Source organism: Rhamphochromis sp. 'chilingali', assembly GCF_963969265.1.
Source record: "Rhamphochromis sp. 'chilingali' genome assembly, chromosome: 22".
NCBI classification, from domain to species: Eukaryota; Metazoa; Chordata; class Actinopteri; order Cichliformes; family Cichlidae; genus Rhamphochromis; species Rhamphochromis sp. 'chilingali'.
In genome coordinates this window covers 13,361,967-13,376,130 of record NC_137950.1, presented here as the reverse complement: position 1 = coordinate 13,376,130, position 14,164 = coordinate 13,361,967, and the positions used below count along the sequence as shown (strand labels likewise).

General features: G+C 40.4%; 2 protein-coding genes across 2 annotated transcripts; one reads left to right on the top strand and one right to left on the bottom strand.

The window, feature by feature from the left end:
* The first annotated feature begins 1,564 nt into the window (after positions 1-1,564).
* On the top strand, positions 1,565-9,115 carry atp6v0cb (ATPase H+ transporting V0 subunit cb). The gene is made up of 3 exons (XM_080872528.1): positions 1,565-1,852; positions 6,433-6,616; positions 8,123-9,115. The coding sequence occupies exons 1-3, from the start codon at positions 1,777-1,779 to the stop codon at positions 8,328-8,330; spliced, it is 468 nt and encodes a 155-aa protein (XP_080728654.1). The 5' UTR covers positions 1,565-1,776; the 3' UTR covers positions 8,331-9,115.
* A 99-nt stretch (positions 9,116-9,214) lies between these two features.
* On the bottom strand, positions 9,215-13,329 carry nubp2 (nucleotide binding protein 2 (MinD homolog, E. coli)). The gene is made up of 7 exons (XM_080872527.1): positions 13,199-13,329; positions 12,653-12,768; positions 11,569-11,767; positions 11,140-11,294; positions 10,787-10,897; positions 10,511-10,580; positions 9,215-10,080 (listed from the first exon to the last, which is right to left on the bottom strand). Exons 1-7 carry the CDS (start codon positions 13,212-13,214, stop codon positions 9,941-9,943), a joined length of 807 nt encoding a protein of 268 aa, XP_080728653.1. The 5' UTR covers positions 13,215-13,329; the 3' UTR covers positions 9,215-9,940.
* Positions 13,330-14,164: the final 835 nt, after the last annotated feature.

Sequence of the window (14,164 nt, the reverse complement as noted above, 5' to 3'; positions counted from 1 at the left end):
CTGGCGCATCTCCTTGAAAAACCATGCTTCTTAGCCTCGAGGAATAAGATGCTTAAGTGTTTAACAGTACACTGAGACTGGTCTTTTCCTTGACCGCCACCCCTGCCACTTGGCTTAGTGAGTGGGTGGGTTAAAACACAGGCTGAGGAGGTCCCAACGAGTACTGATCTGATTCAATGACTGAATATTGCAGGAGCTGGTACTGGGGTGTGTGTGTGTGTTTAAAATGATGTCGAGGATTTCTGTTTCTTATGTAAATTTAGACACTGGGTATCTCAGTGTTGTTATGTAAAGGGAAAATTTTACATTATCTATGACATATAACATGTGTGGAACTGAGCAGAATCACTGAAAGCTAAAGGATGACAGTGTGCACTGACACTTTGTAGCAAACGTGCCTTTCATGATGCCCTTGTGAGAACTTCTCACAGTTCCCTCTTTCCCTTCCTTAAAAGTAATTCCAGAGATCAGCCAATAAATTATAGCGTATGCTCTCCTTACAACACAGTCATTACCATTTACTCAAAACAAACAGGAATCAATGAAGTAGGTATGTAGACTATCACATTACATGCTATTAAATAGGCTCTGAGTATGAACACTATAATCCAGTCTCAGCTGAAATGCTACACACCTCTCTCTTCACCCCCCCACCCGGATCAATGAGTGTTCAGTCAAGGACCAGAAAAAGAGAAAACAGAAATGAAAGTCATTTCATTCATAGTGACCGTTTTGCTACCAGCATCACCACACACACAAACACACACACCATCCCCATCTCCAAATGTTCTGTTCTTGTTTTATACCCCTGATTTACTAAGATACTGGCCAGTTAAAGTGATCGAAAGGAAGGAGGCCTGTGGTCCTTGTGGAGAAATGGCATCACGAATCATGAGGCTATTACAGTAGCACTGGGGGAGGGGGCCTGCATGTAGTGCTGACTTGACTAGGCAATGCAGAGTGAGCAGGGTAAGAGGAATAGATGGGAGAAGAGGAGGAGGCATGGGGACTGCACAAGCTTTCTCTGAGTCACACATGCAGACATTCTTCATCTCTAACTCGGGGTGCGAGCTCTCATGACCCCTTCCTCTTTCTTAATCTCAGTGAAATGGGGATTCTCCCACTGTTATGTGGTACATTGCTGCATATCACACCTGACTGCAAACCACCTTCCACTAAATGGCCCTAGCCCGGGTGCAAGGTGTAGAAAATAATAAATAAGATATCTATTGCTTTCACTCATCATTTCGTCCTCATTCTTCAGAAGGGTGAATTAAATGTAGATATCAAAGGGAAAGCCTGCAGCGGAGCATACCAAAGTGAAGCACAATAGGGGTGACCTTTAAAATAAAAGGTGAAAAGAAAGAACAAAAACGCTGTTTTTGCTCAGACTACGTCATTAAAACATCGCTTTAAACCCGTACATTTTCTTTCGTAAACAGTCTGTGTCGAACAGTAAATCATTAACCTTTTTTTTTTTTTACTGCGCCCCCCTCTCACCCTGTCAGTGATAGGTTTTGTCCGTACGACCAGTCAGGTGATATTTTCCGCTTCGCCATTTTGTACTGCTGCGCCGGGTATTTATCGCAGGAGTCGTGACTGTTTCGTTTACACTGTTAGGTTAGGCGACAAGAAGGTTCCTTAGTATAGTCGCTTCAGCATTTCAATTCCGTGGCCTTCGACAGGTTTCGTGAAGTGCGCTTTTTGACACACCAGATATAATTAATTTTGTATATTTAGTTTATTTTTTTTTTATACCGTAAAACGTGAGAAAGAATGTCGTCTTCCGAAGGCCCCGAGTACGCCCCGTTCTTCTCAGCGATGGGTGCCTCTGCGGCGATGGTGTTCAGCGGTAATTATAAAAGGATTATATTTCATATATCAATTATTATTTAACCAGTGGTGCAGTTTTCTTTTGCAGCTTAATCCTTTTTGTGTGTGTGTGTGCATGTGTCCCAACGCGGCGATCTCAGCCATAGTACTTCTTTCCGAGCTAAGTGTGAGGGCCGTCCGCTATCGTGGCAAAGCTAATCTCGAGCAGTCGTTTATTTAGACTTCGCTGGTGCAGCCAGTGATTGTTGGCGTGTTCCCAACTTGCTAATTTTTAGTTTGTATTTCTTTGTGAATACAATTGTCACAGCTAGCCTTCCCGCTTCATCATGAGACTGCGAGGACTAGTCAAAGCTAGTTGACTAGCTGATGACGACTACAAAAGTTAGCTCTGGCGTTAGCCTGTTTTGTCTAAAGCAAAAGGCACGAGAGAGGAAGGGATGCGAACATATACGATCGTGCCAATACTCTATTCAAATAAAGTAGTATTATGAGACTGAGTTGTAATATGGTTCACTCGTAACACAGCCTTTTGTTAGGGTGCTTCTTTTAGGCATGTTGGGTTGATTGCCACTTTCCTCTAAAATGCCACCCTGCTGCATTAAGGCTACAAGGGTGTTGAGTAATAAGTTGTAGGAGTTGTATTAAGAAAGGACGCAATTTTAGAAAGTGAAACTCGTAAAGCTCGAGTTTTTTCGCTCTACATAAACGGTTTGAGTTTTGTTTGTAGCGTGTTATCGAAATTACTGGTTGGTTGAAAACCTCTTTCTTACAACTGAGCACTGGAAACCAGGATCAGCTGGTTAACTTCCTTATTGGTGTAAGGAATGACACAAGATCACATGATTATCACATGATGAGCCTTCTGACTCGGAAATGCCATCTGGGTATTTATCTTCTTACACGTTAACTTCAGGATGTTAAAGTTAAGAAGTCAGCAGGGAATTGTTTTAAATATCAAGTCATTGTTAACTAGTTTCAACAGGACTGGTTTCAGGGCTTTAAGATGGAAAGTGGGAAGTAATATAAAAAGTGAACTTTGATACCTGCTTGTTTTTTTTATTACAGGTCACAGTTGTTTTATGGACTATTTCCTAATTTAATACTTCTCTTCCTTTAATTTGGTGTAATGGCAGTAATGTTTTTCCACACTTCAAAAATAATTTCACATTGACAAAGTTTACAATCATGCTGCAACAGTTAAACCACCAAGCCACTAATTGACCAATTTACAGAGTTGTAACTCCAGGCATGAGGGAGCTCTGTCATATTTATCTTGTTGATACCTTTTTTCAAGACATCACAAGATCTGTGAAAAATTGGCATTTTCAGACCTCATCATGAGATTTCATGAGCTGCAGCAATTCAGATTCAAATATGATATAGTGAGTGCAAGTAATAAGTAATAATGCCCAGCGATTAATCATGTGTTATATGTAATTGCCCCATGTTAGAATACTTATTATTATTTTTAAGTCTGTGATGGTGAAAGAGTAACAAGTGGGACACTGCAGAGAAGAAAGGGGGCTCGTGCTTGCATGAAAATGGGGACTTTTTATGAATCGAGCTTCAGCTTTGAGCAGTCTAATTGTTCTGTGGTTTCATTAACAGGAATTGTTGCCTGTGCTTCTGTGACATCAATCACTGCAGTGTACATGAGCTCTAAAATAGTGGCTGCCATTTAAGTTTATTCTCAACATGTCGTACTTTAAGGGGTTGGCTAAAGATTCTTACAATAGAATATTTTAAAATGTTTGAACGTATCTGCTGAAATAAGTGGATGCCTTGGTTTTTAATAGCGGCACTTGGCGTCCTGCTGTCACATGCTGTGAGTTGCAGCAGTGGTGTCAGGTGATAATGAATTGTTTTAGTGATCTTTAGCTAAGAACAGGTGATACACTCAGGGTGTTACAATCTGTGGGACAAGTAGCACTTCTCCTGTGGCAGCATTCTTTCTGTTTCTCCTCCTTCATGAATCACCACAGCACCTTTTCTCTCTGCAGAACCAATAAAAATAAAATGTAGATTTATATCCTGATTGACAAACCTACTGATTGTGGGGTTGATGCATGTTCATTGCTTGAAAAACTGCTTCTCTTGCGCTGCAGTAAATTTTCGATTTCCTGCAAAGCTTATTTTTCTTTTTTCTGCCTAATCATTTTTAGAAAGTGATTTTTAGTTACTTGACCTTTAATTAACATTTGCGTTATTTCTCTGTCTTCCGTGTTGAGAGATGATTGGTGATGGCACATATAGGTTCTAGACATCCCCCTCAAGCTTCTGATGCAATATATCGGTCAGGCCAAGTCTTAGTTTTCACAACCAGCATCTTTTCCTTTCCACGTTGCAGCTAGAAGTCCTGTTTTCTAAGACTGGTTAACGGTTTTCGAATGAAGAAATTGCAGTTTCATGTTGAATTTCTTTTCTTTCCTCAAAACCAGTGCTTCCTCATTTATCTGCATTCATGGCAGACGGATGGGCTGTCCGCTGCGTAGGCATTTCGCATGCAAGATCATCTCTAGCTGCAGGCACCTCCTGCTCTGACAGAATAAGACGTCATAAGGGCATCCCATACATAAAATATTCTGTGGGTGGAAAGGAGGAAAAGCTCTTTACCTACGCTGCGGGGATTAGGATTAAAATCCAGAGGTTTTTCTTCCACACCACTGTAGAAACCATTCTGCCACACATCAAACTTTTAATCATCAGGACAGAATAAGAATGTTTATCAGCGCTCACCTGTCACGCTTGAGTAAGGCCTAATAGACCAAGAAAGAATAGTCGAGGGATTATATTACTGACTGTAATGTATTACACTCACTGATGATGGACGGCTGAATTTTTCTAAACTTTTAAATAGACGAAGGCTGAAGTGTGTTAGCATATTGCCCTGTAGTCATTTGGTTTATCAATATAATAGTTTTCTTTTGGGGAAAATGCTTTAAACATCGCTGCTGTCTCAATCAGTTTTTATATTGAAGCACTTCGGTCAGTGTCACGTCTAATTTAAAGCATTTACACCCCCGGCTGAAAGTTTGGCACCTCCAAAGTCAAAATGAAAAGTAAAACTCTTTTTCTCACTTCTTTTGGTTCTTGCAATTCTCACAAAAAACAATGCCCAGTCATACAAAGACACATCTGAGTAGATGAGCAGGAGTGATTTAACCTCTAGTGATATCATCAGTCTGATGTTAAATCAATATAAGTAGTGAGGGGGGTGTGGGCTGGCTGCCATGTGCACATTTGTGGATTGGCCTGAATCTCCTTCCTGTCTGTCTCTAGATCTGTTTGCCAGATATCCTCGCAGCTAGTTTTATTTAAACTGACCAGAAAGCCATCTCTCCAGGCTCTACACAGTGCAGGACACCTCGGGCTGTGTTTACCAGGCTGTCTCCAAGGATGATCTCACAAGAGACTTTTCAGATTTAATCATCATCTGCGTGTTGGCTACAGAGAGCCAAGAAAATGACATTGTCAGGGCATTGGTTTTTACACCACTGATATGACAAGGTCAGCTTAAGATCATAGTGGCCTCATAAATGAGAGGTTACAGATTTACACTTTTTTTTTTTTTTTTTTTTTTTCCCCCGTATTCTCAAATATTTTGTTACATGGGATTTGCCAGCTTGGTAACAAAATTTGAGTGCAAAGGCTGTATTGAGCAATATTGTTGAATTTGTGAAAACTGAAAATTTCCCAATAAAAATGTGAATGTGTTTATAGCCAAAATGGTGGCCCATACAGAATGTAAGCAGTGTGTGGTCAGAGCTTTGAGCTGTTTGCTTTGAAGTGAATGAACAGGTTTGCATTAATGTGCACACACCTTTGACAGAGGAAACCTTGTCAAACCAGCCTCTCTGATTCTCGACCCTCTTTCAGCCTTTTGTTTGTATATTGAGAAATGAGCCACATTGACCTTTTTTGTCAGGCAGAATTATGACTTGTTGTTAATGGATGTCTTTTCTTCTATATTTGTTTATACTATGCTTTTCTAATTTCGAAACGGGCAACTATTGATTTTTCTTTTACTCTGCTCCTGCCGTCAGACTTGATTGTGTGTGACGCAGACGGTGCCGTTGTAAGTCACAGATCAGCAGAGCTAAATTTGCTGGTGAAGCTTTTTGTTCTCTACGTCCCCCATTACTTTACAGCCTGACAGGCTAAAGATGTTACACAGCAGATGTTGCAGGGTTGTGAATAAATATGTATTCACACTGCAGTTTTGTGTGTGTACTGAAGCCCAAAGTTCTTCAGAGTGTGATATATACAGCTCTGCAGCCTAATTCTGAAATAACATTGGTTGAATGAGAATACATATTTAATTGTCTAAATCTGTATTTGTAGAAAATGTTTTCATTGGTTTCAATTTGAAGGGGAAAATTTCCCAAGTAGAGCCATGTTGGATTTTTAAAGGGAACAGAAACTAACAGCTGTGTCGTTGCTCCATCTCCTGTTTCGCTTCTGCTTCATTATTCAGCTCTGCCTTCTGGGTTCAGTCATCTGTCTACCAGCCCATTGTGACCTGTGCATTGTAGTTTATGTGCTCTAGTTTGCTGTGTTTTTATTTATCTAACTCGTTATCATTTCTGTCATTCCTTACAGCCTTGGGAGCAGCCTATGGCACAGCCAAGAGCGGTACAGGTATTGCTGCCATGTCTGTGATGAGGCCAGAGCTCATCATGAAGTCAATCATCCCTGTGGTCATGGCGGGTATCATAGCAATTTACGGCCTGGTAGTAGCAGTGCTGATTGCCAACAACACTGCAGAGAAGCAGTCTCTTTACAAGTGAGTTCGCCTGACAAATTATTTTCTATAGATGCACAATTTGCAATTTTTCTTTTTCTTTCTGAAAGACTGACCGTCCAGTTCTGCTTTTAGACAATTTGAATTTCATTGTGTGTACTCTAATTTGGAATATTCAATCATTAAAGGACGTTCTTCCAATCTCGCTCAAAATAATGAGTTCTGGGATGGTGAACAGGGCAAAGAAAAAGTGTCAAGTCCCTCATTATCTAAGGCCAAGTCACACAAGTATAAAGACGAGATATATGTATAAAAATATATAAAATTTCAATCAGTTGGTAAGCAATTGCTGGCAGGCACTAGGTGAAAAAGGCCATTTGCACCAAAAACCACCTTATGATTGCTTTGGTTGCTGCATTTTCCAATAATTTCATGAACAACTCAGACTTCTCTGCAAACAGTTGCCAACCAGGAGCCAAGTGGTGGTAAAACTTGAACAAGTGCAGACGTTTTTGGTTTCTTTCACACTTTTCAGCCTTACTACCACTTGGAAAGTAGTTGGTTTGGAGAGAAGTCAGCCTCTTCCATCTGAACCTTGGGCAACCACGACAACCTGCTAGCAACCAAATCAATCACAAGCAAGTTTTCAGTCCAGCACTGTAAGCCTGTTTCACCTATCACCAGCCAGCAGTCATTCGCTGGCAGGTCGGATATCACATTTTTCCGTAGCAACCTGTTTCACGGTCGCCAATCTGTTGCGGGGATAACTGATCAAGACGGACAATTATTCACACTCCATATTTATTATAAATATTAAGAAATATTTGTTCCAAACATCCTTGATTTCTATCTTAATTCATTTATTCTGTGTAATGCCTGACAGTATGGGCAGTGTGCAGTATGGCCATATACAGGGAGCTTTACCAGAAAAAGTAATAAGCTATTGAAACTGCTTTTTTTTTTTTTTTTTTTTTTTTTTTTTTTTTTTTTTTTAAAGAAGTAAAAGTGTTGTGGGTTTTTTTTTTTTTTACGCACTTCACTGAGTAACGCACATGATTTGTTTGTTTTTTTTGTTTGTTTGTTTTTGTTACTACACAATGGAAAGGTATAATGATCTGGAGATGAACACCACATGATCTACTTTGGTTTTTTTTTTGTTTTTGTTTTTTTAAATTTCAGAATGACTTTTACTCAGTATCATCAGACTTTTAGCTGCTCTGAGTGTTTGCCTGGGCTATCGAGTCCCTTGCTATAAGGAAAGTCTGTTAATTGAAAAAATGGGGAATGAGTCATACTGTTGAACTGAGATTCAACAGTATGACTCAGTAACTGGGGGGAAGAATCAAATGAACATGTTGGTGATTGAATAAAATGTTGCATTGGTTACAGCTTGTAAAAGAAATATCAGCTTTTCGGGTCACTAGACTTGTATCGAAGGACAGGCTGTGATTAGTCACATTAGTCTTGAAGATGCTCTGATTTGTGTCAACTTCAAAGGTTAAAGCAACATCTTTGTGCTAACCACTGTCTGTGTCTCTCTCTGTGCAGGAGTTTCCTCCAACTCGGAGCTGGGCTGAGTGTGGGCCTCAGCGGACTGGCAGCAGGTTTTGCGATCGGCATTGTCGGCGACGCGGGCGTGAGGGGCACCGCTCAGCAGCCAAGGCTTTTCGTGGGCATGATCCTCATTTTGATTTTTGCTGAGGTCTTGGGTCTCTATGGGCTCATTGTTGCTCTAATCCTCTCAACAAAAGGTTAAAAAGAGAGAGGAACGGGTTTGGGCGGGGGATTTTGGCACGCAAGATGAAAGAAGTGATGCAGGAGGGGTAAAAATAAATTAAAATGGCTCCATAAATATGGTCTTATCTCAACAATGTGTACAGTCGTCCCAATTTGATAGTCAACTTGTAAATGCGCAATGTAGTGATTTGTCTGTCTTGTGTGTGGGTGTGTGGGTGTGTTTAAAAACAACTGTATGATGAAGATTCCTTTTCTCCCTCCACTTATTTCAGGCTTTGAGGCCAGCTTGGCCTCTGGTCTTAGAGAGCTGACCAAAGGGCCGTACAGCTTTTCTTTTTTTCCCTCTCCTCCCATATCAGCCTGGGAGTTGACACAGTTTCTGCATTAATCTTGAGGATCTATTTGTAAAAAGAAATGTGTATGGACTAAAAAAAATTTTTTTTTTTCTTTTTCCACTGATTTTATTTATAAGAAATTGTTCTTTGAACTGTTTAATGCAGCAAAAGTCTCTTAATTCCCCAGGATATATACATATATAAATATATAGACATATAAATATCTATATAGATAGATTTAATGCACTGTGGGTTAATCGTGATAAGTGGTTGGAATTCCTCTGGACGTAATTCTTGGTTTAATAATTAAGATTGCCTTTAGTATGTTGCTGGTGGAGTGGGAGTTTTATGTGTAGCTGTATTCTAATCATTGCGAACATTCTCAAACTTCAGTGTTTTTCCTGTAGTACTGCTGTTTGCATTAAAAGTGTGTGTGCCCTGTGTTGGGGTCTCACAAGTGTAATTTCCACATTTCATCTCCTCTCCATCTTATTCACCTGCCCCCTTCTCCTCCCCTCATCCGTGGATGTACTTCATCTCTTCCACATTCCAGCCGTAAGAATCCTGCATGGGTTTTAGTGTTTTGTTGCTGTTGGAATATGAACCTGAAGCACAGGCTGATTTCAGAAGATTATGATCCAGATCAAGAATCAAGACTTATGATATCAGATTTAAATAATATCATTGCAAAAAATGAGGGTTAAATGGTGTTTGGGAGATGTGTTGTAGGATGTAACAGGGAGATTAGTATGCAAAATTCGACCTAGTTTCCTACATGGACTTGACCAATTTGATCTGGAGTCTTGTTTTCTGAAAATGGTACTGCTGCTGACGCATTTTACCGAAGCACCAATCGACAAACCTGTATTGTCACTGGTATTGAATTTATCCTGATGTGTCGACGTGAATGTTTTCACAATTGAATTAAAGATTCCAACTTAGATTTGACTTGCGTCCAAACACACAGACTGTAGCGTTTTCAGTACTCCATATTTTATTGTCGTTTAAAGCCTCTCTTGGGCAGCACAGCTTACCATCGTATTACAGACCAACATACAAAGAAAGGTCAGCTGAGTTGTTAACAGTTATCTTTGTTTTGTTCCGCGCTCAGAGCCGACAATCTTCAAACCACAACAAGTGCAGCTTCAGCAGACATATGCACAAAGTCTGCTGTGCAGCAGAGATAACGGACACTACCAGCATGATCAGTAAATGGTTACATAAGGCTGGAACTAAACAAAGGAAGTCAACACTTCTCATGTAGTTTTCACAGCACAACTATGCAAAATCTGTCTCAGTCAGTTTGTAGGCTGTTGAGCAAAGTCTGAGAAATACTGCTAATGGCACTGAAGGTGGCACTGTCAGGAAATGACTGTGTGAAGTCTCTGCCCTCCTCTATACTGGCGCTGAGAAGAGGATCCAATGGCACACAACCTGAAATGAGTGAAAAGAGATGACTGATCCCACATGAGGTTAACTCTTAATACACATCCCAGCATCCTCTGTTAGTAGTGCAACTCAAATTAGTCATTGATGAAATGTGCTATAGTTTTGTGTGCTGGCTAAAGCTGGCGACTCAATGCCACTGGTGAGCTGATCGATCTGCATTATTGATTTTCACACAAAGTGGTTATGCAGTCAGGAGAAATTATTGAATTATCTATTCATCTGAGTGACACCTACTGATCAGTTATGCATCATTCTTTTGAACAAAGTGTCTGCATAGACTTTAAGCAGCATGGAAGTGATGGAAAACCCCCAGAATCATGACTGGTGGGTCAGGAGTGACACTTCCTGCTAGTGTACTGAGACACCTTGTGGCTGCATGCTAGCATTACAAGTAATTCACTGCTGTGACTCTCACCTAGAAACACAGACCCAGTCGTTTTGGCCAACTCTTCACCACCACCCTTTGAGAATACATTGCTGCACTCCTTAAAAAAAAACGAAAAAGGTAATGATTAAAATAAAATCAGGTTATTCTAAATGGAGAACCAAAGAACGGAGATAAGACTAGAAGAGTGCTAAATAAACATAGTTTGGTGAGTAAATAACTGGGGACATATTAAAAGGAGCACAGTGTCTGATAAGTTGTATATTTCAGTAGAACAAATAAACAGCAGCATAAAGGCTCACTCACAGAGCAGTGTGGACAAACAAATCCACTCATGTTCTCTACGATCCCCAGGATCCGTACACCTGTCTTCTTGCAGAAGGTGATCTCTCTTCTCACATCACCTGTAGATACTGCCTGTAAGAAAATACATGACCAACTTACTTTGAGTGTCATTCATAAAAGAGTGTTTTTATTAGCATGCATTAGGTGGTCCAGCAGTTCTGTCTGTAATAATGACCCCAATAAAAGGAATATATGACAACATATTTTGGTCTTTGCAGAAAATACTACACAAGAGAGGTGCAGTGATGGCCAGTGTTCTTATTTACCTTACTATACAAAACGTGTGTTTTTTCTTGCCTCATTCTGATATGTACCTGAGGGGTGGTGACCAAAATGGCTCCATCCACTCTGTGCTTCTTAAGGTTTTCCAGTACGGCCAAATGCTCATCTGATGTCCCGGGCGGTGTGTCCACCAGCAGCACATCCAGCTCTCCCCAAGCTACATCTGACACAAACTGACCAATCAAAGCTGTGGGTAAAGCACATGCAGACATGGATAGGATGAATGGTAGAACAAACTTGAGCTCAACAGCAAAGTCTTCAAACACTGGGCTGGTGATGCAAACAGTCACATTGCACAATTACTTAAACTTAGTACTGTGAATGCACACAGGGTTGGAGATTCTTGGGAAGCACAGGGTGCTTGTTTGTGGTGCTCTTCAAGACCTCAAAGGATGTCTTGAAGAGCACCTTCACAGGTCTTGTACAGTTCAAGCCTTTCAGATTAGTAGTCTAGCAGATACCGTTTTTCTTGGGACCCCTCCACACCACAGCTTCATCTGGGTCCTCCAATAGAAAGCCAATAGACATAAGGGCCAAGCTCTTCTGGGTGTCAGTGTATACCGGCACCCAACCCGAGTCACACTGGTGCACGTCGGGCCGGCCCATACTCAGCATACGAGGAATGCTTGGCCCACAGAGGTCAACGTCGAGGATGCCAACCTGATTAAACCAGAAGTTCCTGAATGAGCTTCCCATTTGTATGAACATAGTCAGGCATAGCAAAACAAAACAGTAACACTGATGGGTGATTTCTCCATTTAAAAAACATAATGAATCCAATTAAGCATTATAATGTGTTGTAATATAACAGCATGGTGGTAGGGCTGTTCGATGTAACGATATCGGATGACGATATAAAAACATATGTCGTTTCATTTTATGCTATCCTTTGTTTCGTGGTGTCGCAAAATAAACTGTTTACGGTAATATTTTTTCATGTTTTGATGGTCACTGTAGTGGCTTTATTAAAGTTCTCTCTTTCTCTTATATTTAATATAACCACACTATGGACGGACAAGCCCCTGTTTTTATGCGTTGTGGTTAGCAACAATGACGGTAACACCATCGCGTGTCCGCTTGTTTATCTTCCACATAAACCTTTCACAATAAAGCTCAAGATCCTGTTGAGACTTTTCAAAATAAACTGAATCACGTGAAAGAGCAGATTATTTACGGATGAGAAGTAAAAAAGAGCCGCCAGGTGCTAAAAAATAAACCTTAGACTCAAACGTTAGAACAGGCTTTTCCCCACAGCACTCCGTGTAATAAACACTCACAAAGAAAACGGTGGCTGTTACAACTTGTGTCTAAAAATGTATAGTTTCATGCATCGGTTAAAACACTGGACTCCAGCTACATGACGCGCAGCTGGAAACACTTCCCGCAAGATGGAGCTGCCCGAGATTCACAGAATTTACAGAAAATGTTACATTTTTGTGATTTATATCGTTATCGGGACGATAGATGTCTTATATCGGGATATGAGATTTTGGTCATATCGCACAGCCCTACATGGTGGCATATCTTGACATGAACTAAGCTCACCTTCTTCCCAGCATGCTTCAGGGCCAGCGCCAGCTCTGTGGTGATGGTGCTCTTTCCCACTCCTCCTTTCCCTGACAGAACCAACACAACGTGTCGGACCTGGCCCAAGTTTCCATCTGATTTAAAAAGCAGAAAAAAACTAATAAATTAAGGCTTTATTAGTTTAAATTTAAACAAGCTATGAGACACTCTACCTAATCTGGAAACAGGTTTTAGATAGTGCGGAGGGCACGAGCCCAGTTCACAAGTTCAGCATCAAGTTACTGTCGTTACAGTGCACAGTAACTATATAATTATACATGTTTATTACAAACTTCACTTTTCTAAGGCGATGAAGGCCTTTTACTGAGTATTGAACGACACGGTGGTTAATCCTTAGCAAACGACAGTCAAACATAATCTGAAACGGTCAGTTAGCTTCTGGTAGTTAATTGGCTAAATTAACCGTCAACTACCGTCTCCTAGCATGACAATACACAAAATATATGATAATTAAAAACTGCAGGTATCTGCGAATACTTTTGTTCGCCGGTAACTTCGACTTACCATTAATTTCTTCCATATTTTGGATATCAAATATGCGCACAGAACATGAGGGATCAACTTCCGATATAGTCACGCAGCACCTATCCAATCATACAATACATCCTACATCCAAGTCCCGCCTTTCTTTAAACACAACCAATAGGTTTCTGAAGGGTAGTGCGCTGCATTCAAGAGCGAAGCAAACGTTCAAAAACACAGAGTAAACACGCCCTTGACTGCATGATAATGGTGATCATTATTTTAATCTGGGTCGAAATCTAGAGTCCTACCACGCCAATTTTTTTTAATCTTTGGTTGAGACTGTTATCTGACCAGAAAGCAACAGTTTTAATTAAATGTCGTGTTTAAAATACTTTACTTCCTTTGACTACGATGACCTGGATGACTGAGAACCTTCACAGACACTTTACTTCTGTGTAAACGCTTTTTGGAGAAAAGCAGAAAAAAAAATGCTTTTATTAACGTTGCTGTTGACTGGGAACACAAAAACAAACCACAGAGCAACTTGTTGGGACGGATGAATATGGTTTATAGTTTTTGGGGTTATAAGACTTTATTACGAGAGGAGTGCCAAGCCCATTTTAGAGAAATTTCGGAGTGACGCACAACACCCATGCCCATGGATTTGATTTTCCTCTTTAGCGTTCTCTCTTTTTCTTAAATGGATCGTATTGAAGATGTGTTTTCACAATTCGTCTTTCCATTTAAAACACAAAACTTCGCCTGAATTGGACGTGCACACATTTTCAGCCTTTTTTTCTTTGTTTTTTGTAGACATACAGTGTGGGGAAAAATCTTAAATAGGAATGTGACGGGGGGCGGGGGGGGCAGATGGGATATTGCACAGTGGCAGGAATGAGCAGCAGTACAGACTGAACAGTACAGAAGGTTTTCTTTTGTGGCAGTTGTTACAGTATTGCACTTTTTAAAAAATATATAAATATCAATAAAGTGGAGTGACCAGTG

Bases quoted from the DNA above. Each gene is read 5' to 3' on its own strand.
- nubp2 (XM_080872527.1), bottom strand. The intron at 11,768-12,652 runs GTGAGCTTAGTT...TGGTTTAATCAG, and splicing joins TGAAGCATGCTGGGAAGAAG to GTTGGCATCCTCGACGTTGA. The intron at 10,898-11,139 runs GTACATATCAGA...ATTTTCTTACAG, and splicing joins TTTTGGTCACCACCCCTCAG to GCAGTATCTACAGGTGATGT.
- atp6v0cb (XM_080872528.1), top strand. From the start codon at position 1,777: ATGTCGTCTTCCGAAGGCCCCGAGTACGCCCCGTTCTTCTCAGCGATG. The intron at 1,853-6,432 runs GTAATTATAAAA...CATTCCTTACAG, and splicing joins TGCGGCGATGGTGTTCAGCG to CCTTGGGAGCAGCCTATGGC. The intron at 6,617-8,122 runs GTGAGTTCGCCT...CTCTCTGTGCAG, and splicing joins GAGAAGCAGTCTCTTTACAA to GAGTTTCCTCCAACTCGGAG.